At 34.8% G+C, this 25,704-nt stretch overlaps 1 protein-coding gene across 1 annotated transcript in view; it reads left to right on the forward strand.

Moving 5' to 3' along the window:
* Nak (Numb-associated kinase) overlaps positions 1-25,704 on the forward strand; it is a 171,384-nt gene that overhangs the window by 20,836 nt on the left and 124,844 nt on the right. Inside the window, exons 2-6 of the mRNA XM_081726884.1 lie at positions 8,801-8,919; positions 12,154-12,287; positions 13,453-13,564; positions 17,227-17,430; positions 19,858-19,990. Of these exons, the coding sequence (XP_081583010.1) occupies positions 8,801-8,919; positions 12,154-12,287; positions 13,453-13,564; positions 17,227-17,430; positions 19,858-19,990 (702 nt within the window). The remainder of the gene's footprint in view (positions 1-8,800; positions 8,920-12,153; positions 12,288-13,452; positions 13,565-17,226; positions 17,431-19,857; positions 19,991-25,704) is intronic.

The following is a 25,704-nucleotide window of genomic DNA, read 5'->3' on the forward strand; positions in this document are numbered from 1 at the left end:
TTTTTCTCTAGCTTAAGATTTACGGTAGATATGACCAATAGAAGCTAACAAGATTCTACAAAAAACATCAAATTTGTCCGTTTTTTACTACCCTGTACTTTGAAACTATAGGGGGTACAGGGCTATAATTTGGTGTATGATCATCTCTCATAGGGGCCTATATGTGCACCAAGTTTCGTCGAAATCTGACACCATGAGATTTCGGGCCTTGTTGATATTACTTGGAATGACTCTTATGTTTTTATTTATTTATTCTTTCGGGTATTCTGCTAGTGATTTGAAGTCACCGGACAGCATAACGATTGTAGTTGTGTGCGCAAATCAGTTATGTATGGAACACAGTGTGTATTTACAGTGACAGGACGTCAGCAATGCTAGTTGTTCAGTGAAGCAGCTTCGCATGTGTACCCTGGCGTTTCTCTGTGAAGCATCGGGAAAGTCTTGGACAGAAGGATCATTGAGGCGGCTCTCCCTGACAAGATAGCGACCACTAGTGCAGTCAGATCCACCGTGACTTTCCATGTGAGCATACGAACACTGAATGATTGATTGTTGTACACAAGTCTTCCTTTTCATTTTTCCTTTCGCACGATAATCCTATATCTGTTCATCGCTGAGAACATCGTTGGTGTCATGAAGAGAGGCTACATTGCTGAGGCGAATGAATATGGTAGTATTCAGCGATTGAGAGTCATTTCTGACTTGGATCAGCGACGATCGTATAATGGGGCTAAACGCTCGAAACTCTGGCAGAAACTATGTTTGAGATTCGTTCCTTTTTAAATGGCAATAGATACGTTTATGCATTGGTAAATACATGTAGTCACATTTTTAATGTTTTGAATATTAAATTTAAACTTTACTCTTTAATATGCAAAGCTTCTTCTAGCTGAAGGTTCAGATTCGGAGTCACTCTTCTACTCACTACTGTCATCTTGAACTGAATCAACGTATGGTGACGGTAACATCTCGATTACTTGTCTTTCAAATGTTGAAGTTTGTTCCTTCTAGGTTTCTACAAACATGAAATTATCAGATCTGATGAAATAAATAAACATTTCCGGTCAGTGCGCTATTGGAATCAGCGCGTGTGAAATTACAGCTGAGCTGTGGATAAATATCTTATGTACAGTTAGGGGCATAGGCTGCCAAGCGTACTTCTCCACAAAAAAGAATTGCTGTGTCAAAAACGTAATAAGTGCGAAACTTTTCTACATCTACTTCATGATCACTAGAAATAGCTTGTAGCATAGTTTTATATCTTCTGATAGTATCGAACCAATGAAACAAATATTTGCAGACGTTTCTTGATTTGCAAAGAAACGTCTGGATTGCCATTGTTGATGCTTTGAAATCTTCCTGGCTTTGGTTTGTCGACTAGTGAATCCATTTCCTTTTTGAATTTGTCCTGAATGTATTTCTTATTTCGGCCACAATGTATTTTCTTCATCATAAACTGCCACTTTTTGAGAGGTAGTTTGTGGCTAAAGTATAGAAGACATTCGAAGAATCTCTGATATGTGTATGAGGAACGACAGTCCAAATTCCATTATAAAGGGATCCCGTCATTAGTAAGGTAAAACCTTCAGTGAAAATATCAAAGAAATACCTGATGGTCGAGAACCTCCCACCTTCCCTCGTTTGGTGATTCGGAGGTGGTCACAAAAGGAAATCAAGTAAAATATACAACAATATATATATATATATATATATATATATATATATATATATATAATATAATATAATATAATATAATATAATATAAAACAAATAGTCACACAAGATACATAAAATCACCTAAAGTTGAGGCCATTCATAAACGACCATTTTTCCTGGAAGAGGAAAGACTTTTCCTCAACCCCCTGTGGCTTAGCAACCGCAAACGTCACTGGAGGTCGCAAAGTCAATGCTGCCAGATTTCTAAACTGAACGACTTCGTTTCTCTCTGTTTGCAAGTTTGCATTCCAGATGAGGACGACAGCAAAGGTTTTTTATAGTTCAACTTAGATACCAACTTGTATTATGTTGGTATTCAAAAGTTTTGGATAAAGTGACATGTTTATTTATTGCCCATCAAATATCTATACGGAAAAATATGCTAACAAAGAATCTAATTTTTTTTAAACGGATCCTATTTTCTTCTGAATCACATTTAAGAAAAAAGAAAAAATGTGGAAAGTTGAAACATTGCATCTAAAAGGGTAAATATTTATTCTCAATTCCTGCAAGAGACCTACTTTTGGTGCTATAGTATACAATTTAAGGCAGATAGTATGGTTATTTTCCTGTTTTCCCCTTGAGTTTTATAGTTTTCCGGTTTTTGCAAGCCATAACAGAATGAATCACAATTTTTTAAAAGTTTTTTATAAAGAAAAGAAAAGAGAAACACTATGACATATGTCTTCATCCACGAATGAGCAGCAACATACATAAATAGGTTAACAGTTGAAACTTTTTTTTGTATTATTTTGAAAATTAAAGAAACGAAAAGAAGTAAGTAAAAAGCTTGGAATGCTTTCTCAATAAACTACGTTTCTTATAGAATGCTTCAATTTATTGTTTATGACCACCAATTTTGTCAGCAGTTGTCAGTTTGTAAGTTCTCTGCTTTCCCTTGACATTTTGTTCGAAGTAATTGTAGGTAGCTGCTGTGTACGTATTTTATCGCTGATTGGAAATTCTAATTTTTTTTCGGCCGTGTATAAGTATTTCGGAGGTACCAGATGGCTTGGTCTTTCTGGCCAGAGAATTCCAAGTAACAAAAAGAAGGATCATGTACTTGGAAATGGAGCAAAGCTGAAGAAGCAAAGCATGAAAGTTTCAGGGGGGACTAAAGGTGATCAAAGGGGGCTCAACCCTTTGGCTATCCCTACGTACGGGCCTGGTTTCGACATAAATATTGAATAAGGAATCCGGGCGATATGTATCTTTTTTTAATTAATGCAATTATTCATCACTTATCCTATAAAACATTTAAATGTCTTATTACCTTGTAAAAAAAAAATAAGAAGATTACTTTCAAAAGTTAAGAATGTAAAATAACTTAACAAAACGAGAAATTTTTCGAAACGAGAGAATAAAGAATTATTTGAAAATCGAGACAAGACTTTTTCAAACTTAACGAGACGTCTCTTCTCGTGGGCAACACTAGTGAGCTAAATCGTTTTCGTGCCTCCCAAACCAGTAGTCTTTAGTGAAAAGAGACCATTTATCGGAATAATTTAAAATAATTCTAAACAACATTTATTTAATATCACCAATTTATTGGCTTCAGTGATGAGAACCATAGACCAAGCCCACGTCACTAACCTTAGGATACGTTTTCATGTAAGACATCTGCACTCAATTGAATAATACGTTGATTTCAATACAAAAGTGAAGTACAAAATATTTACAGATATCATTCTCATAATACCTGTTTTCAATTTTATTTTAAGTTTTGGTGTTGACGGTTTTATCAACCGAGTGCTAATCAAATTTGCAATTTTGCTGACATTTTGCACTAATGTTTGTTTCTAATTACCTGAGGATATTTCTTTAATAAAACTAAAATTTTAATATTACAGAAATTGACCTCAGTTCCCCTTCTCAGGAACGGATTTTTTAAAAATTGAAACTCGCGATCTGTAATTTTAATGAAACATGTATGTACTGAATTTTCGCGCTTTCTCAAGTGAATCCTCACATTCGGCATTTTGTGAACAAATAATCGGAAATTTGAATTTTAGTACAGACCCCTCTTTTCCCCTATAGGAGCGAAATTTTCGAAAACGTTGAAACATGTTTTCGGTTAATTTTAATGAAGAGTTTATCCCCTAGTTTCGTCTTCTAACGTCAAGGATTTGTGATATACAGTATTCTATTCTTAGTAAATACTATTTACTGTACATCCTCTTTCACTTTCCTATAGGACATACAAGGTCCGTTATAAAAGTAATGCGCATTTTCTGGGAAAAAAAGATTTATTGATCGGATCTGTACAAATGCTTAAAATTCTTCAAAATATATCCCCCTGCATCAATACACTTGGGGAGACGTGTCTGCCACGCGTGGAAGGCACTCTGAAAGTCCTCGACGGGATTGTCTCTCAGGAACGTTGAAACATGCTTGTGGATGTTTTTCATGGTCTCCCAATGCTTTCCTTTCAGCTCTATCTTCAGTCGGGGAAGAAAAAAAAATCGCACGGAGCCAAGTCAGGACTATAAGGGGGATGCGGGACCACGGGTTCTTTTTCCGGGCCAGGAAGTTGGTAACAATGAAGGACGGTCACTATTCCTTGTACCGCAAATGTAGACATGTGGAAGGTGTCATCAATTTGCTGGATGCTCAATTGACAGTCGGAAAGTAAAACTTCGCGCACACGATCCACGTTTTCGTCGATTCTGGCCGTTGTTGAGCGGCCAGAACGGGGTTCGTCGGCGACCTCCTCCCGGCCCTCCTTAAACGCCTTGTGCCACCTCTCGGACTGCGACCTTGAAATGCACTCGTTCTTGAAGGCCTCTTGAAGCATCTGGAATTTTTCGGTTGCGTTCTTTCCAAGCTTCACGCAAAACTTGATGGCGTATCGCTGTTCAAGCGAACACTCCATCACGCCGTGTTACAAAGTCGAAAACAACACTTTAGGCGAAGGCACGTCTTTCCGCTCATACTACTCGGAGTAAACTGGCGACCAGCTGCGTTGGATGGACAGACCCTCTACCACATTACCCGGCCAGTTTACCGCGCTGCCATGGATAGTCGCGTCACAATAAAATCATGTGCATTGCTTTCATAATGGACCCTGTATATATTAAAAAATCTTTTCTTAGCCCCTGCTTTTTGACAAAGGAATATCCTGTACAAATTCATGCTTCTATCTATAATAGTTTGAGTTAGGTATTGATAAGTATGTCTTAAAAAAAAACTTATAAATGATTCATGTTTAGTTTTGATATTTTCGTCCTATTTAAATTGTTATAGACACTGGATCATTTAACATTTTTCTTATATCTTTTTTTTTTTTTTTGTTATACAATTCTCATGTACAATACGTTTCTACTATAGATTTCTCAATGGCTTTCTCTAGAAGAAAAAAGAACATATTAACATATATGGAAAAAATAAATAAAATTGATTCAGAACGGTGTAATAGGTAAAGTGTGTATTAGTGCAACACAACAACGGATCGGTTAGTCGGTAGTATAGTTAAAGTGCATTGCCTGTCACATGGAGACCAATACCCAAATGATCCATGACATTTCATTCAGATGTGACAGAAGGTAAGGAAAGTGAATAAAAATAAGAAGAAGAATGCATAATGTAATTAATTAATATTCGGAATAAAAGAAACGAATACATAGAAGTCAAATACACAAATGAGATACAAAAGAAGGAACATTTTTTTAAAAACTACAAGAATGTTAGATGCTAATGGAAAATTCAAGTTGTTGTACTTTACCCATACATTGCAATTAATTATACTTATTCTTTTTTCTAAATGTGTTATTAATGTCGTGATTGCTACTCATGACGAAGTTGTGAAGAGTTGAATGGATCCAGTGCCCAAAATGAACACTGGAAGAAGAATGATCGTTGAATGAAAGATTCACTTGAAGAAGTTTTTACTTTTTATACGCACCATCGTCCTTGTATGTCCAAGTATTTTTGTTTTCCGGGAATTTTTGATACTGTATTTTTGACTTTTGTAAGTCCAGATAATAATTTTTGAACTGAAAGATGAAACATTGATTGCTGCTGTTTTTTTTTTTCCTTTGTCCAATTTTAAAAAATCCGATGTATTATTTTTTACCTCACAATGCCACTATATGTTTTTATATTCTTATCTGCGTACCAGGAATGTAGAAGCAAAGGCGCCGATTTCTCTGTAAATTTGAGGGGACCCATTCAGATGCAGAAGGCATATATGAGGATTTTAAGACAAATTGCATTCAAATTATGCCAAATATTGTATATTCTTAAATACAACAAGGGGCCCAGATCAGCTTTGGGGGGGGGACCCCCGGCCCCCCAGGATCTGCGCCCTTGTGTAGAAGCACACATCAACGTCACTTGGATGTTACTTTCCGATGAGAAAATTTGCTTTATATTTCATACACAACCTTGACCATAGATTGTTCTCACTTTCGGCTGCTTTGATGCAAATACTTGTATTGGAAAGTATAATTTTAATTGTTCATTCTGTTCCATGTTAATAAAAAACTTTATGCACTATTAAGTGATAATTCACTTATTATATGATAATATGGTGTCCACACATTTTCAAGAAAAATGTGACAACCTTGTCCCTCAGCACGTGGAGAAAAGACTTTTGTGGTCACGTGGTTATGCTTGCGGAAGAGGCTGTTTCTTACGACGAAGGGTAAAACAAGTTGGTAAGGGACTTTTATCGGTGGCCATGACTTTATTTTCTTTTTTATACATAATTTGCATAAACAACATGAAAATTTCAACCTCCTGTGAAAATTTATATATTTAAGTCCCAATCTTTATAGCGTTTTCTTCTCGGTGGTTATCACTCCCTATAATCATCATCATCTCCTCCGACCATTTTATCTTGTGTAACTAAACTGTTTCTTCTTCAGATTGAATATCATTCCATAAAATGTTATCTGTGTTACCATCCGTATTATTAGAAACACAGTACTTTTGTAATCCTTAACAATGGACTCGCTGCTAATCCTACTCCGTGCTGTCCATTGAGGCATTTTAAATAAATTATATAGTACTTTTATTTTTTTAATGTAAATGGCTTTTCCCCAACCTTTCCCACCTTGCGGTACACCACGGGTGTAACTTGAATTCTTGCGGCACACTCATAGATATTATTGTTCGTAAATATAAAATACCATGGTATTTTTTTCTGTGATCACAGAGAAGAAAGTTCGATCACTGGGTTTCCCCCGTGGTAAATCATTATCCTTATTTTTCATTCTAATTTAAAAGTAGAAAGAAATTGCAATGAAATATAGGACTCAGGTTTTTAAAAATACACTTTCTTTTTCGAAAACTTGATCCAACCTTTCACTAAGGAGGAGGATCTCTAAATAATGAATGAACAAACAAATCTCTTAAGACACCAATGTAGTAATTTGTATGCATGTTTACTTTGTCGAGAGGATTGAATGATATTTTAAAATTTCAAGTTACGAAATAGTCTGCAACAATAAAGAAGTACTGCAACAATAAAGAAGTATTAATGGTCACAACAATGATAACAAATATTTTTTTACAACATTAAAATGTACAGAAAAGTAACACAGTATGAAACTTATAATTTATTGACTTGGTTAATATACGTTACCATTTTAAAATAATATATGAAGGTTAGAATTGTTCAATAATATTAGTAATGTAACACTTTTTCAATATTATCTATTGAAGTTTACAGTTGTTTAATAATAATAATATTTGAAAGTTACAAATATTCAAAAATAAGTAAAACAAGTTGGTGTACGAAGCAAAATTAATGTGCAACTATCCGTCAATTGTGGACGGATAGTTGATAACACACCATCATTTCGTGTCGTGGAGTTAACAGTCGTGACCTGTTCTTATACTTGATTGTGTTCATTGCAGAAAATTCCTGCTTCACTTAAGGAAGATTTGAAAAGGGAATGAGAACTTTCAGAGCCTTTTTAAAAATAGTTGGATATTCTCTCTGGAGAGAAATCCAAAATGATGCTATCTCCATAGCAGAACGTGCTGCGATTTGCGATGTGATCGCAGAAAATTTACCGCGCCTGTGCAGAAAAGTTGCCAAAGGGGGGAAAATAAATAAAATTAGCCAACAGAAAACTATAAAAACAAGCCTGCTATGTGTAGATGTCTTAAATGCACGGACGACTCGCATAAATATAGTTTTTTTTACATCCAATACACTGTTGCAGTAAAGCTAATGATGTTTTATTTGATATACCATTGTCTGAGACCATTATGTGAAAGCTGGTGTTCAGTCGTTACTAATGTGATGGAGGAAAGGCCAGCGGCAAAGAATGGACTTCGTGATGATATTGGAACAACAGACCAGCTTACATACATTATTCTAAATGGACTCCCATAAGGATATAAAGAAACAAAAAAATTCTTTAAAGCTGATCTCATTACAAAATATGGTGTATCGTATCATAAATATTTTAAATTGTTTCTTCTAGTAAAACTCGTCCAAAAAATTTGACTTCACAGGTTATAACTCGAACTAGGGATACCGCTTAAAACTTGTTTACCATGCTTCATGAAACGCTGTTATAAAAACATGATAGTATCATCTTAATTTTATATTTTGGAATTCCTGCAGAAATTCGCAGAAAGACAAAGGAAGTTCTGCCATCGGGATGCCATGTCTTGCTGTGAGTGTTGGAGCTTCAAACCTCGGTCATTCTTCACATCAACCAATTCACTTTCTTCCTGGACATTTAATTCTGCTGACTGTAGGACAGAACGCGCAAAGGGGTCCCTCACACAGTAATCTATGTACATTAATATATCACAATTACAGTAATTTTTTCCATTGTTGAAGTTCATAGTAATGTGAAATACAAATATACATTTTTTTCTATGTCTTCCAATATGGTTGTCACAGAATTAATAATTTTGTTTCGATTTCCCCACGGCACACCGGTTGGGAAACGCTGGGCTAGGCTGTGATTATAATACGAGTATGTTTTTTACGAAACTGTTCCTATACTAAAAATATCGTATTATATTAGGACCAATACGGCATTCATTGGAGGAAATATATTGTCGTGGAAAATAATATCGTTCTAATATCACTGGTTAACATATTTTATTTTTTTGTTTGCAGGTGGTTTTGCAGTAGTATTTTTAGTGAAAGCTAGTAATGGAGTAAGATATGCGTTGAAACGTATGTATGTGAACAATGAACATGACCTCAGCATTTCAAAACGGGAAATACAAATAGCTGTGAGTATTTTGATTTATTAATAGGTATACTTACATATTAAATTGTGAATATATGTTTCTGTATATTTTATCTTGTCACCGTTATATGTAATATTCGTCGTAATTTTCACATATAAGATGATGTGAGAATGTAGAGGATGTGAAAATAATAACAAAACTTTTTGAGTTTATATTACGAGCGGTGTTGTAAATATGCGTACAATTGTTGAACAGAAGCAGGGCGGCGCATCTAGTTTACCGGATACAGTGAACATAAAACACTTCGTGAAACTTATGAGGTTGTGACTTCATTCACTATTTTCTTCTGTAGGGATGCGCAATAACTTTCAGTGATAGAGGGTTCACTTCTGACGCTTGGGTTTCTGGTTCGATTCCAGCTTCTCCAGGTGGGCTTTGTGGTGGCCAAACACAGTTGGCTTGATTTTTCTCGGACTTCTTCCATTTTTTCTCACTTCGTCATTAAACCAGTTGTAGTGTTAGTTCTTTATAAGTTAAGTACTTCGCTGTATTATGTAAACATTTGTGTAATGTTTTGAATAATAATACAGCAGATTAAAGAAGTGTATACTCATAATGTGTAATAAACTTTTAACATAGATTTAAGATTATAATAGCATCTTCACAGAATGCTTATTAGAAGTGAGGAAAGTTTCTACAGACTAGTACAAAATTACACAAATGTTCAGAAAAGCCTTCTGCATAAGTGTTCTACAGCGATTAAAAAAAAAAAAAAAAAAAAATCAGAACAAAATTCTAGTTCTAAAGAATTTACATTTTCATGTTTACAAAATAGTGCAAGAGTAAATTCTGAGAAGTGAGATTGATTTGCCAGCAAGTTGTCCGATCTGCTGAGTAATTTATCAGAAACACTGAAACAGTACAGTTAATAGTACATTAAATATTAGATGGAGCAAAGAAGAGAATGCATATACAAATCCAGTTAATATATCAGAATCAGCAAATTCCTAGGAAATGGAGGAAATCCGTAGCAGTATCACGAGGAATATTCATAGTACAAACATGTCACAAGACAAGACTTTGCCCAACTTCCTTGTAAAGGCGAGAAACTGTTTTCCTGGTATGGATTCAGCGTCTTAAGGATAGGTTCAAGCTCCATTCTTTTCCTCTATCGTAATCTCGGGAATAGACCCCTTTTGTGCTCTTCTCATTCTACTAAAACCAGAAGTGTTTGGAGTCCACTGCAACTTTCGGTTTCAATGTTGATTCTCATCGAGCAGAAGCAATCATAAATTAGCGAGAGATGTTTTCTTGATATAGATTTACTGTCTCAAAAATAGATTTAATTACAGCTTTAATCGCTTTCCTGTAACTAGAAGTAGAAGAAATCCAATATTTACAGTTCTTATGGTTCCAATATTGACCACTGTAGAGGAAGAACAGCAAGATATAATGAGAAACTATACGTATCTATTTATGGATTCATCACTCCCAAGTACAGATGACATCTTTCTCCTTAACCCTCTGTTGAAACCAGAAATAGTAAAAATTTACTATAGTTTCTGGGTTCGATATTAATCCTCTTAGAGCAAAACGGAAATAGATGTGAAACTGTCTTTTGTTAAGAATTTACTGTCCCAAGAAAACGTTCTATCTCGGTTGTAATATTTGTAGTGAAACCGGAATAGAAATCTACTTCCGGTTTCGGTATCGATCCCCGTAGAGAAAAAAATGTAATATATAATGAGAAACGGCTTGTTTGATATGAATTTTGCGGCTTAAGAGTAGACCAATCTTTGCTTCAATACCTCTGTTTGAAGCGGAAGTTGTAGAGCTCTGTCGCTTTAAGATTTGATACTGGATTTTCATAGAGGAAAAGCTTGAATTGAGAGTGATTCAGTGTCCGGAGAGTAAGTTTCATCGCCACCCTTATTCGCCTATTGGAACCCAAACTGATAAATCTGGTTTGAATATTAGACCTGTGTACTTTGGCAGTTACCGCAGTTTCACGATGTAAAAGAAACTATTTTTTCTTCCAAACTATGCTACGAATAAGTATGAGAAGTCTTAAAGAACTATTCTATCCGTTGTTTCGTTTTAAAATTAGATTTTTAGATACTGGTAAACACGAAAGGCTGATGTGGATAAGGACTCATATAACATATTTGAAATTTTAAACGAAAGGTGTTCGTATTGTTTTGATAACCATCTGTATCTTGATATCTAAGCAACGTGTTCTTTATGTTCACAATAATGAAGAATATTCTGAGCAGGGGGTTCGAGGTGATGGGAGGAATCATCATCTCTCTGAGGAGATGCATCTCCGTGTTGAGTCGCAAATCATACCACCGATACCTCCCAGGTTTTCCACAGACTGAACATCATAATTCCTTTGTGAATAATTTTTCAATCACATATTTAACGTAGACTGATATTTAATGAAGCCCCTTGCCTCGGTTGTTCGTTGTTTTTGGTGTCTACATCATTTTGCTGCCTGTCGCAAAGAAGTGGTGGAAAGAAAACACCAAAACTAATTTTATATATGCGATATACTTTGTTCTTTACCGTAAACTATTAATATCCACGCAGTTTACTAAATGCAATTCTGCTAAGTACTGCAAAATACCGTATTTGCTCATTGTAAAATGAAATATATATATGAACACAACGTGAGTTAGCTCTTGATTGCATATTTATTAATTCTGTGTTAAAACTGCTCAGATAAATGACAATAATATAAAGGATAAGGATAATCACATCTCTCGCATCGATAATGCGAATGTATAAACACAATATATATGAAAATGTCATTGAGCAGAAAAGGTAAATATGAATGGTTAGAAAATTACGCACACTCGCTAATTACCATTCTGTGCTACGTACGGCAAACCTTTCAATTTTTATATTAACGATTAAGTCCCGCTCCAGTCACACACTTTTTCTCTTTGTATATCTTTGTATACCTTCTACTTTTGTTTGAATTACTAGGAAGCCTAGAAATCATAAGAGAGATAGTGTCCAACATTGTATAGTGGGAAAATGTTAACTTTTACAATAACAGAAATCATAGGCTTAGCGATTAGATAGAATAATTTCAATCAATAGGTTTAGAGCCCAAATTTCTTTGTTCTTATAATATCAAAAGTTGAAATACATTAAAATATTTTGCGACTTTCCGATATTAGTGTGTTGTATTATGCTTGACAAATTCAATATTTTATTTTGTTTTCTACTGTGACATTCTTAACACTATATTTTTGTTCATTTTATTTGCAGAGTAATTTGAGTGGGCACAAAAATATAATAGGGTACGTTGATTCTAGTATTACACATACAGGAAATGGTGTATATGAAGTTCTTCTTTTGATGCCTTACTGTAGAACTCACGTATTACAGATGATGAATGGAAGGTAAGTGAACTATCTTTTACTGAGCACTTTATATTTCACAATATTTTGTATATGATTGTTTTAATAATTGTAAAGCTATAATACTCATATGATGTGACACATATCCCCTCTGTTTCTCTCTCTTTTGGTAGATTAGAAGCAATGGAGACGTAATTAACATGAGAGAGATCAATGTAAGCGTTATTGAGCTTAACGTTTATATCTTAGTACTTGTATCTAGTTTTAGCTATAATAAAAAAAGAAAACACAATTTGTTTGCAAGAATGCAGAAACGTAATTAGAAGAGGAAGAGTAATTGTAGGTGTCGAGTGTGTTCATAAATGACCTCTCTAACTTACTCTACGCCCATGTAACTCGAATGCTGTGTTTATAAAAGTTCTCCATTGATCTCTGTCCTTACCCAACTGCATCCAGTTTCTATTTTATTTACTTTTTTAAGTCTTAACTTTCCACGATTATGCTGTTTAGGCCAAAGGAGACATGATTAGTGAAAGTGAATGATGGTGAAATTAAATTAATTGAGCTCTCTTCCGGGAATCGAACCCGGAACCACATACATCAAAGGCACACGCGTTAACCATTAGACCAGCAAGAAGCGCTACTTTATTTATATTCCTATTTCTACTATATCTATCGTAATATTGTCCTCCTATTTGCGCTTAGGTTTTTCTATTGAGTTTCCGATTGGGTTTCCAGTTAAAATTTTGAAAGCGTTTCTACTTTTTTCCATTCTGGCTACCTGACCTGCTCATCTGAGCCTCCTAGACTTACATGATCCCAACAGTGGTAGGTAAACGGTACATATTGCACACTTCCGGCATTGGGGGTTCCGTCATTCCTCATTCCCGTCCCTCACGGGTCCTAATCTTCGTCTCAGCATTTTATTTTCAAATACTTTCACAAATACCTGTTACAAAATAAGTAGCTGCAACCGTTCAGGAAATCTCTTAAACATGTAGTAAACAAGGTAGGTCCAGTCTACACTTTTTAAGTAGTATTAAAATGCCTCAAATACTTTCGTTACATAAATATTAGTTATTATTAGCTTATGTCAGAAAAATAAACATTATATCTTCGTGTACGTAACATCTTTGACTAATTTATGCAGTTGCACATAATGTTCGCATTGAGGGCAGAAATATGCTAATTGTCAGTATTGTTTCAGGTTGCAGTCTGGATTTAGTGAACAAGAAGTTTTACAGATTTTCTGTGATATTTGTGAGGCTGTTTCACGTTTACATCACTGTCAAACTCCCATTATTCATAGAGACTTAAAGGTAACTATTATTCTACCTTGCTAAACGAAAAGGCCTTATCTTCATTTCACATACTTTCGAGAAAAAAAAAGGAAACGCGTTTTGGCTTAGGCTGTACGTTCAAATTTGTTGTATTTCAGTAAAACTTTATTATTTTCACGATCTAAAATTTGTGTGGTAATACAGTTAAATATTTTTGCTTTTGAATTGCCACTTAAGGTCTTTTTGCTTACTTTCAGTTACAGGTTTGAACATAAGGTCATGACGTCACGACGTCATCACACTTATATTGGTCAAACCACGTCAGTTTCACTTTAGGGAGATGCAGAATTGTGCTACGAACCTTCCCATACCAATATCTCAATTTTCGAAAAAAATGTGGAGTTAAGGTCTTTTCGCTTAGGACGGCAGTATTGTGTTCTTTGCTTATTCCTTTTACAATGATTACATTTAAATAATAGGATAACTTTACCAAAAAAGCATGCAATATGAAACTGAACGTAAAAGTTAATAATAATCTTAGAATGTATAATTTTGTATACTTCCAGTAAAACTTCATTGATATGATAGAAAAGAATACGCAGAGATTTACATGCTTATATTGTAGATGATGATTTATGAATAGTTGTCATGATTTGTGTTTTGCAATTGAATTATATCTAAGATGATTCTACTTTGAAATTTTCGTGTGAAAAACTTGATTTTCCCAAAGATCTTTTTTCTTAGAAATTGATAAAAGAGGCAAGATCGAATGAATGAATTAAGATAAGAAAGAAGGAGAAAGAGCAAGAAATCTAAAGAGCCACGAAGGGGAAAAGTTAATTGACTAATTGATACTACTTATTTCATCATTACAATTTGCTTTATCCAAAAATTTAATTTACGGTTTGAGAAAACAATGAATTAGGTAGGTTGAAAATTACAGTTACAGAAATCATATGTAATTAGAGGTGTGAAGAGATGCCAGGATAAAAATGACATGTCATAGAAATTCGAGTCTTTCTCTTTATAAATGCAAGCCCATTCGTTTGTAAACGTACGTTTCGCGTGATTCTTCTTACTATCTTATGCAGAGTTCATCTATATCTTTCAAAAGGATAACAATAACTATTTGTCGTTATTTGATAATCAGAAGCTGCAGTTTGGTAGAACATGTTGTAAAAAGTTAATTATTCTTCATGATTAAAAATACTAAGTAACCTTTCATTAACTATGCAGTATATATATATATATATATATATATATATATATATACACACGAGGGTGGATTGGAAAGTTCGTGGCCTAATCTATAAAATCATATAATATTTGGATAAGTTACGTTTTATTTTTCCACGTAATTCCCCTCGACCGAGATACATTTACGCCACCTCTGCGGTAACGCTTCTATACCACTTCTAAAAAATGTTGTCCAATGCATACAGTTTTTAAAACTCATCTTCATATAATCAGCGTATCCTACCAGAATATTAGTATTCATGTGAAAAGTGCACCCTAAAGGCACATACAACGCAAAGAGCAATGGAAAGATTCATGCTAGGAATACCTTAAAGGAATAAGAAGACGAAGAATGGGCTCCTTCTGGAACAAAGATGAAAGATGAGATCAAAGCTGCGAAGAAGAGGAAATGGAAGTAACTTAGTTACATAGAGCAAACAAATAGAAGATGGGCTACAGAAATTCTATATTGGATTCTCAGAGAGAAGAAACTACACAGAAGACGATGACTAAATACAAGATGAATAGATATCAGGCATTTCGCAGGAACAGCATGTATGAGAAAAGCATGACAAAAGTATATGGAAGAAAATTGGCTATATAATAATTGGAACAAATGAACGTGGTCATGGAAAACAAATTACTACAGGGTGATGATAAACCTGGAAAATCGGGAAATATAAGGGAATTTGAAGTTGAGGAATTCTGCTAAGAGTTAGAATTTCGATTTACTAAGAATATGATTTTAAATACATTTAAAAATGAAAATTTTAAGACTATTTCAGATGTGGTTGAATGCTTGCTTTTCATTTTTCAACTTCGAACTTAGAAATCTATCTCCGTTTTTCACTAGCAATGTAATTAAAGTTACTTCTGAAAAATGATACGAATTGTGGACAATTGTGTATATGAATTATGCGTAAATAGATAAAAACATCATTAATTTCCCTTGGAGGTGAGTTCCTTTGTACAAAAATATGAATAACAATAAAGAAATATTTTTGGTTAGTGGAAGTGTGGGCAAAGTTATACTTACGCTTTTTTATGGTATCAAATGGTATGCGTTTTTTAAACGACAATAAAAATGTATAAGTTCAAAAAATCGAACTTGGACACTTCTTGCAAAGGTATGTTTGCCTTGCTCAACAATATTGTTGGATTACACGCTGCGATTGCGAACAGTTTTCTCATAAAAATCCGATGTTTGCTGAAAATTAGCAGCAATCGCAACTTGTACTTCTTACAGCGACACTGTTCCAAAGGAATTGAATACAATTTTTCTTTATTTTAGACAACTGTAAACATGATTTCATACTTGGAATTGTATATGAAAAGCAAGACATCATGATTATAGTACTCACTTAAGAGGCTTCTTTTGTAAAGAATGTGTAACCTAATTTTCGGTCATTACGACTTTCGATTGAGTTAGTTTTTCCCACAGTTTCTGTAAAACTAATCCAGTAAAACTAAGCTAATGGACGAAAATTATGTTAAGTTTGTCATCTTATATTACAAATACTCATATATAAAGAAAAGCAAAATGATATACCTTGCCTTGCTTATATATATATATATATATATATTCCTTTCTAAGACAATAATTTCAACCCTGTGCTACTTCCTGGTGCCTTTTTCAAGTTACTTTACCGTGAAGATCCTAGTTGTCACCTACATTTTTCGTTGTTCTTCCACTTATTTTGAATTATTCTGTACATACTTACACTGTAATTATATCACACTAAAATATTAATTTATTATATATACTGGTTCTTGCACAGATTCCGTCAAAATAAGACATTTTTGAATTTCGCAATTTTGATGGAATCTGTGCAAGAACCAGTATATACAAGCCATTAATAATTCAGCGTGACATTGTTACAAAGCAAATTAGTGCAGAATAATTCAGAATAGCTGGAAGGAAGAACAAAGCAAAATGTAGGCGACAACTATTACCTTCATCTGCAATGTAAGGTGACGAAAAAAGCACCTGGAAGTCGCACAGGTCGAAATTATTGTTTTACAAAGGAATATATATACATGCAAGACAGAAAAGCGGATTGCACATTCTCTGCAAGACATGCTTAAAATGAAATTACAATCGGTGGTGTTCCAAAATTGTATTTTCTTATGGTCTGTCTGTCATATGGTATCTTTGAACTCTTGGAAATACACTAAGGACATACTAATATTCATATTAAAAAATAATCGCCAACATGTACATTTCGGTTTCGTTTACATTCGATATGCTATACTGATAACACTAATACTTAACATTTCATATTTAATTATTTTAGATGTTTTAATTAGTGAGAATTAAATAAGGAAGTTACGTGAATTAATTGAGTTAATAGAATATTCATTTGGACAAGGAGATTGAATGAAATTTTAAGAGTATAGAAGCACTTATTTTTATTTCGATGTGTACTATATTCCTAATTAGTCCACGTTGTATGCTTTATTTGCAGGTAGAAAATATATTATTAAGTGATAGTGGAAATTACGTGCTCTGTGATTTCGGATCAGCAACAGGAAAGGTTCTGAATCCTCAAGTTCATGGTGTAGCAGCAGTAGAAGATGAAATAAAGAAATACACAACACTATCGTACCGGGCTCCAGAAATGGTGGATATGTATTGTGGGAAAGCAATTACAACCAAAGCGGATATATGGGTAATTTAACTAGTATTTGTATTGCACATCCTTTAAATTTTTATGCTGTTTGAGAAGTTAAAAGTGCCTCACATAATGGGTTTACGAGATTCAACAGGGTATTGATTTTTTTAAAGGATAATTTCTATTTCGAAACCTATATCGAATAATCCAGTTTAATAAACAGAAGTAGAATACTAATGAAAGGAGGAAATAGTTCTTTTAAATTTTATACCCAAATCCTCTTTGCATTAGAAATAGAATAACTTCTTCCTACCTACTGATTCATAACCATTTCTAATATGGCTCTCCTTAGGAACAATTGCTTAAGGAACTACATGATACATTGTTGCAAGATTGAATTTTACTCCGATAACATGTTGGAGTAATATTACAGAAAATTATGCAGATATATACGAACAAATTTGAATAGTGGTTACCTGAAGAAATGCCGTGTGACCACCAGCATTGGGAACAATCGCTTGACGTCATAATTATTGTAGAAAACTGCGTGGAACGAACTGGTATGGTTATTCTCGATAAAATAAACGTGAAAATCTGGATATTATATATAAGGGATGAAGGTCGTTTGTTAGGAAAAACTTACAGTAGAGTATGCATATGAATGTTCCATCAACTCACTGAAAACTGTACACAAGCAACAATGCTGCGATAAATAGCTTGGTGTGGGGAGCCTGGTGAATATGCAGGCTTAGATGTTACCTGTATAAGTTGTAGGTTATCGTACTTAATGAAGATTCCTGTTTTGTGTCACGTGGAAGCTCTCTCAAGCCTTTATTCTCATAAGATAGCTTACTTTCACACCATTTAGTTCAGGTAATAACCCAGCGTCCTAGCCACCTGAAACACCGCTTTTCGCGCGATCAGCGAAGTCAAACAGTGCCGGATCTGGTCAAAGGAAAGACAGATGACCGTTCATACTCACCAGATAGTGTTTGCATTATAGAATCTATGCAGCATTTGGCAGAGGACAATTTCAGAGCTACTTTTAATAATAATAATAATAATAATAATAATAATAATAATAATAATAATATGAGGGTCATTCGGAAAGTAAAGAACGTTTTGCGCTAGCGCGTGCGCGTGTTCCCCCACCCCCGCTGCCGCTGGGTTATTGACCTGGGCATGCTTTAGCCTCAGTCTGGCACCAGCTGCGATCCGCTACGGTACGTTATTGCTTCGCTGTGCGACTGTAAAATGTGCGATACATTTACTGATCCCGCCAAGTGTGAGGTTCGTAGTGTGATAAGATTTTTGAATGCAAGAAAAGTGCATCCGATAGAAATTTATAGACAAATCACTGAGGTGTATGGAAATGTAATGAATGAAGCATCAGTTCATAAGTGGTGCATTATGTTTAATGACGGACGGACGAATGTGCACGATGAGGAACGCTCGGGCCGGCCTTCTGTTGTGACTGACGGACTCAAAGGAAGAATTGAGCGGAAAATTCAAGAGGATAGGCGATTCCATATTGATTCAAAACAAAAGGCGCGGATTGCTGACCAGCGGCGTCATCCTCCTCCACGACAATGCCCGTCCTCATTCCGCGGCATTGACGAGGGACTTGCTTCAGCAGTTTAAGTGGGAAGTTTGGGAGCATCCACCCTATAGTCCAGACTTAGCCCCCAGTGACTTCCACCTATTCCCAAAGTTGAAAGACTTTTTGGGTGGAAGCCACTACGGCAGTGATGATGAACTTAAGGAAGCTGTTAGTGATTGGTTCAACAGTTTGGCGGCAACTGTGTATGCCGAAGGCATAGAAAAACTTGTACCACGGTATGACAAGTGTTTAAATTTACACGGCGGCTATGTCGAAAAGTAACTTAAGTATCACATAGTATGTAACACAAATTTCGCCTTTGTATATCAGTTATTAAAGTGTTTATACAAAAACGTTCTTTACTTTCCGAATGACCCTCGTAATAATAATAATAATAATAAAAGGCTGTTTGTACACTGTGAATTCAGAGAGAACTCGGAGACCTTGGTATTGTCTTTCCAGTACATGGAATATATTTGAAAATGATTGACTTTTGTAGAGCCAACACATAGTAAGATAAATAATTATTTGTTTTAATTGTGCAAGCGAAATCGTATTTGTGATGACTGATGAGCTGTGTGGAATATATTAACAATAGGTTTATACATTTAGATAGTAGTTTTATTTAAGTTAAATGGATGCATAGTTCTTCTGTGGAAAATAATAACACTGAATCTTGTTGAAACTTCAAATATAATTAAGTAAAGTTTTGAAATTGTTTTATCTATAATTGATTTAAAGATCATCATTACATTTAGTGTTTCTAATATAAATATTTGCGAGGTTTCCACTGAGCCATTTCCTGGGACAACATTAATTGAACAATGTCAATTTGACTTGACTGAAGCTGCAGTAATCACTCCAATCTGGTGTGTTCTTTTCAGGCGTTGGGCTGTTTGTTATACAAATTATGTTTCTTTTCTCTGCCGTTTGGAGAAAGTACCTTAGCAATTCAAAGTGGAAATTTTACAATACCTGATAATTCTAAGTATTCCAAAGGAGTGCATTGCCTAATCAGTAAGTATTGCTATATTATTATCTCACTTTTTTAAATAATAAAAATAGTAAATAAAAAGAATAATAAAAGCAAATAAAAATAAACAGATATGGTATGAAAAGCAGAGTATTTCGCTTCCCTTTTTCTTATGTATTTTGAGTTTTGACATGGATTTTGTATGATGTATTCGGAGTTACTGTGTTTGATTTTAAAAGGTCAGTTTAAAGCTTTGGTTAAAAAAAAAAAAATCTTGTGAACTTATTTCATTATAATCTTAAAATGAGCTCAGATTCTCTCGAAGTGTTATACAACAATAAATGTAAAAGAAACAGCAAATAAAACCGGAAATGTTGGAAAAATATTACAGGAAAATCGAAGTTGCACAAATTAATTTGACTTTTTCACAGGTTACGAAACGAATCAGTTAATTTTTATTTATTTGTTCTTGTTATATATAATTCATTTTAAGAGTTACTTCAATTAGAGATATTATATATATAGGGGTTTGACAAAAAAATCTAAAACGTTTGTTGAAGTGTGAAAATCATACCTAGTATGGTGTGGGACCTCCTTTTGCGTCCAAAACAGCTTGGATCCGACGTGGAATGGACGTAAACAGCTCCTGAATCGTGATGTGTAGAATTTTGTACCATTGTTCCTCCAAAACATGCTCCAGTTCCTTAAGAGATGCTGGTGGAGGGTAATGAAACTAGAGATGCAAGGGCTCGGAAAAAAAACGGCTTTTTTGAAAAAAAAACTCGGTTTTTTCTGCTTCGCTTTTTTGCTTGGGAAATTTTGGGCTTTTTTGAAAATTCTGCTTTAAATTGATAAACCAGATTTTGTTTCGCTTCTCTACAACACAAAAAGTCATTTAATTAGTGGTTGATGCCGATAATAATATAAAACCTCGAAAATAAACCATGAGTTTCGAAAAGATATTTCAAACAGTTTTACTTCTCAACATATTTACATTATGAATTCCAAAGGATTAACCAATGTATATAATAAGATTTTTTTTAACCTCCTACATACAAAAGTAAGCAGGGTTGGCAAGAGCCAGGGTTGTTTTTGAAAATGCCAAAAACCCGTTTTTTGGGGGGAGTTTAAACTAGGCTTTTTTGGTTTAAACCAGGTTTTTTTGGGTTTAGATATTTTGCTTTATGTATTTATATTACATATTGACAGAAATAAGTTCGTTTCGCCTTGGTGTTATTATGCAACAACGGGGTTATGCTGGAAGAGGTCACATAAGCTTAAAGAAGTCCGGTCAGTAAATTTCTTAAATTGAGAAACTCCCGCCCTAGCCATCGGGAAAATCCCTTCATTACTCTAAATGTAAAACAATAACGGAAAAAATCCTGTTATTGCTTTGCATGTAAAATTTAAAGGTCAACGTATCATAATTAGTACGCTAAAACTGAGGTATTAAATTACAAATTTAGTGCGTACATATCATTGAAAATACAATCCAAGCTAATGTTGGAAGCTACGTAGGCAATCGATAAATTTTGTCAATTTATATCAGTATATTTAAGCAACCTTGGTTTCTTTATAAAACAACAGGCATTCAGGCACGCAGAAATATACAATTTAGTTTCGTTTCGTATGTTCAGACTTAACATCCTTACGTAATACCGAGGTTATCAAGGAGAAGACTTTCGCTTAAAGTGACATCCGAACCGCTACTTTGTTTACGCATGAAAGAAGGGTTGTGGTTCGACCGAGAATTGAACATGGGACACCTTGATTAAAAGGTGAAAAGGATATAAAACTAATGCAAATGGTTTGATGTATGGAAACGTCACCATGAAGTTCACACGATTCGCATTTTTCGTACCTTTTATTTTTTTTTCGGTTTAAACCAGTTGTTTATTTAAAAAAAAGAAGAAAAACAGCTGGTGTAAACCAGCCAACCCTAAAAGTAAATACTTCTTTTTAAAAAATACTCAAATAAGTAGCAAAATTCTATGTAGTATTTTTACTTCAAAATATTCCATACCCTCTTTTTGAAACAAAATAAAATTAAAATAAAACATAAGAAAAATACTTAGATTTATATGATACACTTAAAGGCTGCACACCTAGAGCTTTTGGTTTTGTATATTCTTGAAATTCTGAAGTTTTATATAAGCACCATCACGGTTTATTCAGTCCTCAAGTTTTCTGTATTTTTAACAAGAGGGATTGAACATGAAGTGTGTGAGATAAGAACATGGTAACCCATAATTTTACTATTTTAAGAAATTAGAAATTTTCTGCTGCACAATCCATTTTGAAAGTCAGAAAGCTGATTTTTCACATAAGTCTATACATGAGGGATTAAACGAAGCGGTATGCGTTGCTGCCTATCTGATGCTGCGTAACTCAGCAATTGAAAATTTGTTAGTTACCATGTTCTTGGCTCACACCCTTCATATCATTATGGAACTCTCCCCACCCCACCAACACACACACACACACACAAAAAAAAAAAAAAAAGACTACGGAATATATTTAAGTTAAGATAAATACAACTGCACAACAAACATGATTGACTGGAGCTTTTGCGCTTCTATCGAGAAGTCCGGAATTCAACTCAGCATTCGACCATTCTGACAAAACTTTTCTTCATTCCATCTATGAAGTAGAAATAGCGCGTGTACTGTGAGGTGGCTGACTTAATTTCTTATTGTTTTTAAATCGTTATTATTACTAATTACCAGCAGTGACGGTTTTGCGAGGGTTAGGGGGGCGGTCTTTCGGACTGAAGCCTGTTCCCCAAAATTACGGAATGTCGAAAACAAACGAAATATCTATTAGTTATGCCTTTACTCATTAACTTTAAGCTGCCGTCAAATAAAAATTACGAATGTTTAGAAAAACTAAACATTAGTAAGAAAAAAACCCTCCCAAAATACTTTTCTAAATCCGCCACTGATTCTCAGTATAAAATGATCTTCAAGGTTGTATCCGGAAGATTATCGCTAAATATATAAACGAAACGAAATACAGTATTAGTTATGCCTGTACTCATAAACTTCAAGCTCCTCCCAAATAAAATTAGGAGATTTTAGAAAGTGAAACAATCAGAGAAACCCGTCCCAAAGTACGTTTCTAAATCTGCTACTGATTATTTGTATAAATTAGTATTCAAGGTTGTATCCGGAAAATTATTGCTAAATCGTTGCACAGCTACAGTATAACAGAAATGTGGAAGTACGGTTAGACGGATATATTGAAAAACGTACGCTTTGACGGATATATAGAAAAACGTAAGTTTAACTTCTGCGTTAGAAGCTAGAGTACAAAGCTCTTAGAAATGAAACAGACGACAAACTGAAATGATATCGAGAAGAAAAAATATCGATAACTCAAAAGTTAAAATAAAGTTAAATAGCCTCTAAAATTGCCCTCAAATACTACATTCTTCATGTTAGCTTTAATTCGTAAAACATGTGCTCCATCCATCTTGATGGTGAATTTTAGAGCGAAATATGGCATTTAGGTCATGGAATTCTTATCTAAGTGTAGAATATACTATAAGAAAGCTTTTTAGATAGAAAAATCATGAAAATGAAAAAAGCCAGAATTTCCAAAATTCTCGTTTTTTTTTTCCAAAAAAGCCGGCTTTTTATGTGAAAAAACAATCGATTCAAAAAAGCCGGCTTTTTTGCATCTTTAGATGAGACCGAACACGCCTTTCTAACTCAGACCACAATGGCTCAATGATATTCAGATCTGGTGTTTGTGGGACCCAGAGGCGTGATAGCTCCTGGTAATGCTCCTCAAACAATGATTTCACCGTTTTTGCAGCGTGACAGGGTGCCAAATCATCTTAGTAGATGCTATCACAATCAGGGAACAATATTTGGGCCATGGGTAGAACCTAGTCCCCCAAAATGGCCTCATACGCCTTATCATTCATCATTCCATGCAAGGCTATGATGGGACCTGCAGAAAACCACGATATCACTGCCCATACTGTAACAGAACCACCCCCATGCTTTACAGTTGGGAGCAGTCAGTCTGTATGATAGGCTTGCGACGGTGTTCTCCATACGTAAACACGACCGGTTGTTGGAAACAAGGCGAAGGTCGATTCATCGGACCACGTTATGTGTTTCCACTGCTCATGAGTCCATGCCTTGTGGTCCTTGCACCACTGGATACGCCTCTTCGCATTTACTGCTGTGACCAGGGGTTTGGCGATAGCAGCCCTGCCATGAAATTTTATTTTATGAAATTCCCGTTGCACTGTTTTCGATGAAAGCAGGTTTTGTAGGTCGGAATTGAGTTCAGACGTAATTTTCATTGCAGTGGTCTTATTTTTAGCTGCTACAATCCATTTTAATGCCCTCCGGTCCCTATCTGACAGGATTGTCTTTCGACCACTGTTGTGCTTTGCAGACGTCGTTTGCCCATGAATTGTGTATGCCGTCGTGACATTGGACATAGTGCCTTTCGATACCCCCACAATGTTCGCCACTGTTGCCACTGAAGCTGCAACCAGACGGGCACCAACGATCATGCCTCTTTGGAAGTCTGTCAGGTCGCCCACTTTACCGCACCACTTTCACACCACGACACTCATAGGTGAACGGGTTACTACTGACGGAAGAGGAAGGCCCACTTGACACATTGAAAACAAAAAAACGATCGGCAACATCACGTGTTGGACAGTGGAGGGCCAAACTTACGTGTCCTGTATGAAGTGTTTTTAGATTTTTTGTCTACCCCTATATATATATATATATACAGAGAGAAAGAAAGAAATATAGTTCTGCATTATGTTAACAAATCCTCGACGCGTGCGTGAACCCTAACAAGAAGTTGTGTACAGTCCCTCAAAGTACATTTAAGGGAATGAATGAGTTCAAGCTCGTACTTTTTTTTTTCTTCAATGAATTTAGGTAATGTATGATTTTTACAGATGTAAAAAGTTTGAAAATACTGTTTATACTGTTTTCGATGTTCTACTAATGTATTGGATATCGATGGTTCATATGTACGTCATGGTGTATAGTCTTAACTAGTAACTTTTCATATTTATAACATAAAGTCACATTCTAAATATTATACTTTATTTCTGTTCTAAAATATAAACTTTAAGTCGACAACCTCTTCGCAGCATTAGAAGGAAAGAGGGGAAAGGAACAAGGAAAGATAAAAGGAGGTTTTAGTATGTTAAGCCACGATACCAGTTGTACAGTCATGATTAAAAAGAAAAAATTGAAACCAGCTCTTTTAAAAGTCTGTTCCATAATTCTTCGTTAAAATCAGTAAATAGACGTTATTTTTCTAATAATTTTTAAGCTATTTGTGCATGTCTGTCTATGAAAGCATGGGACGCACGAATGCGAGAGTGGGAAAGAAAGATGATTGTTCAAGTGTTTCAACTTTATTTTAAAAATAGAATATGATCAACCCATTTGTGATTTATGTTCAGTTAATTTTCCGTTGATTGTAATTTAATAAAAAGGGCTTAAGTGGAAATTCTGAAGCGTCCATATTGTGTGTGAAAAGCCTAGCAAACAATCAAAGTTGAAAACGTCTTTTTTGTTTTGTAGTTATTGCAGCAGGATATTTTTTTGCATATCAGGTGGTTTATAATTAAATGGATAGCTGAATGAAATTGGTGTTTTATTGTATGCGGACAACAGTAGTACATATAAGGCACTGACCACGTAGGTATTCAAATTTCTTTCGGGGGGCGCGGTGGCTCAGTGGTAGAGCGTTCACCTCCGGTGCTTGGGGT

This window comes from Thermobia domestica, chromosome 1 (genome assembly GCF_964235325.1).
Source record: "Thermobia domestica chromosome 1, izTheDome1.hap1.1, whole genome shotgun sequence".
Taxonomy (NCBI): Eukaryota; Metazoa; Arthropoda; class Insecta; order Zygentoma; family Lepismatidae; genus Thermobia; species Thermobia domestica.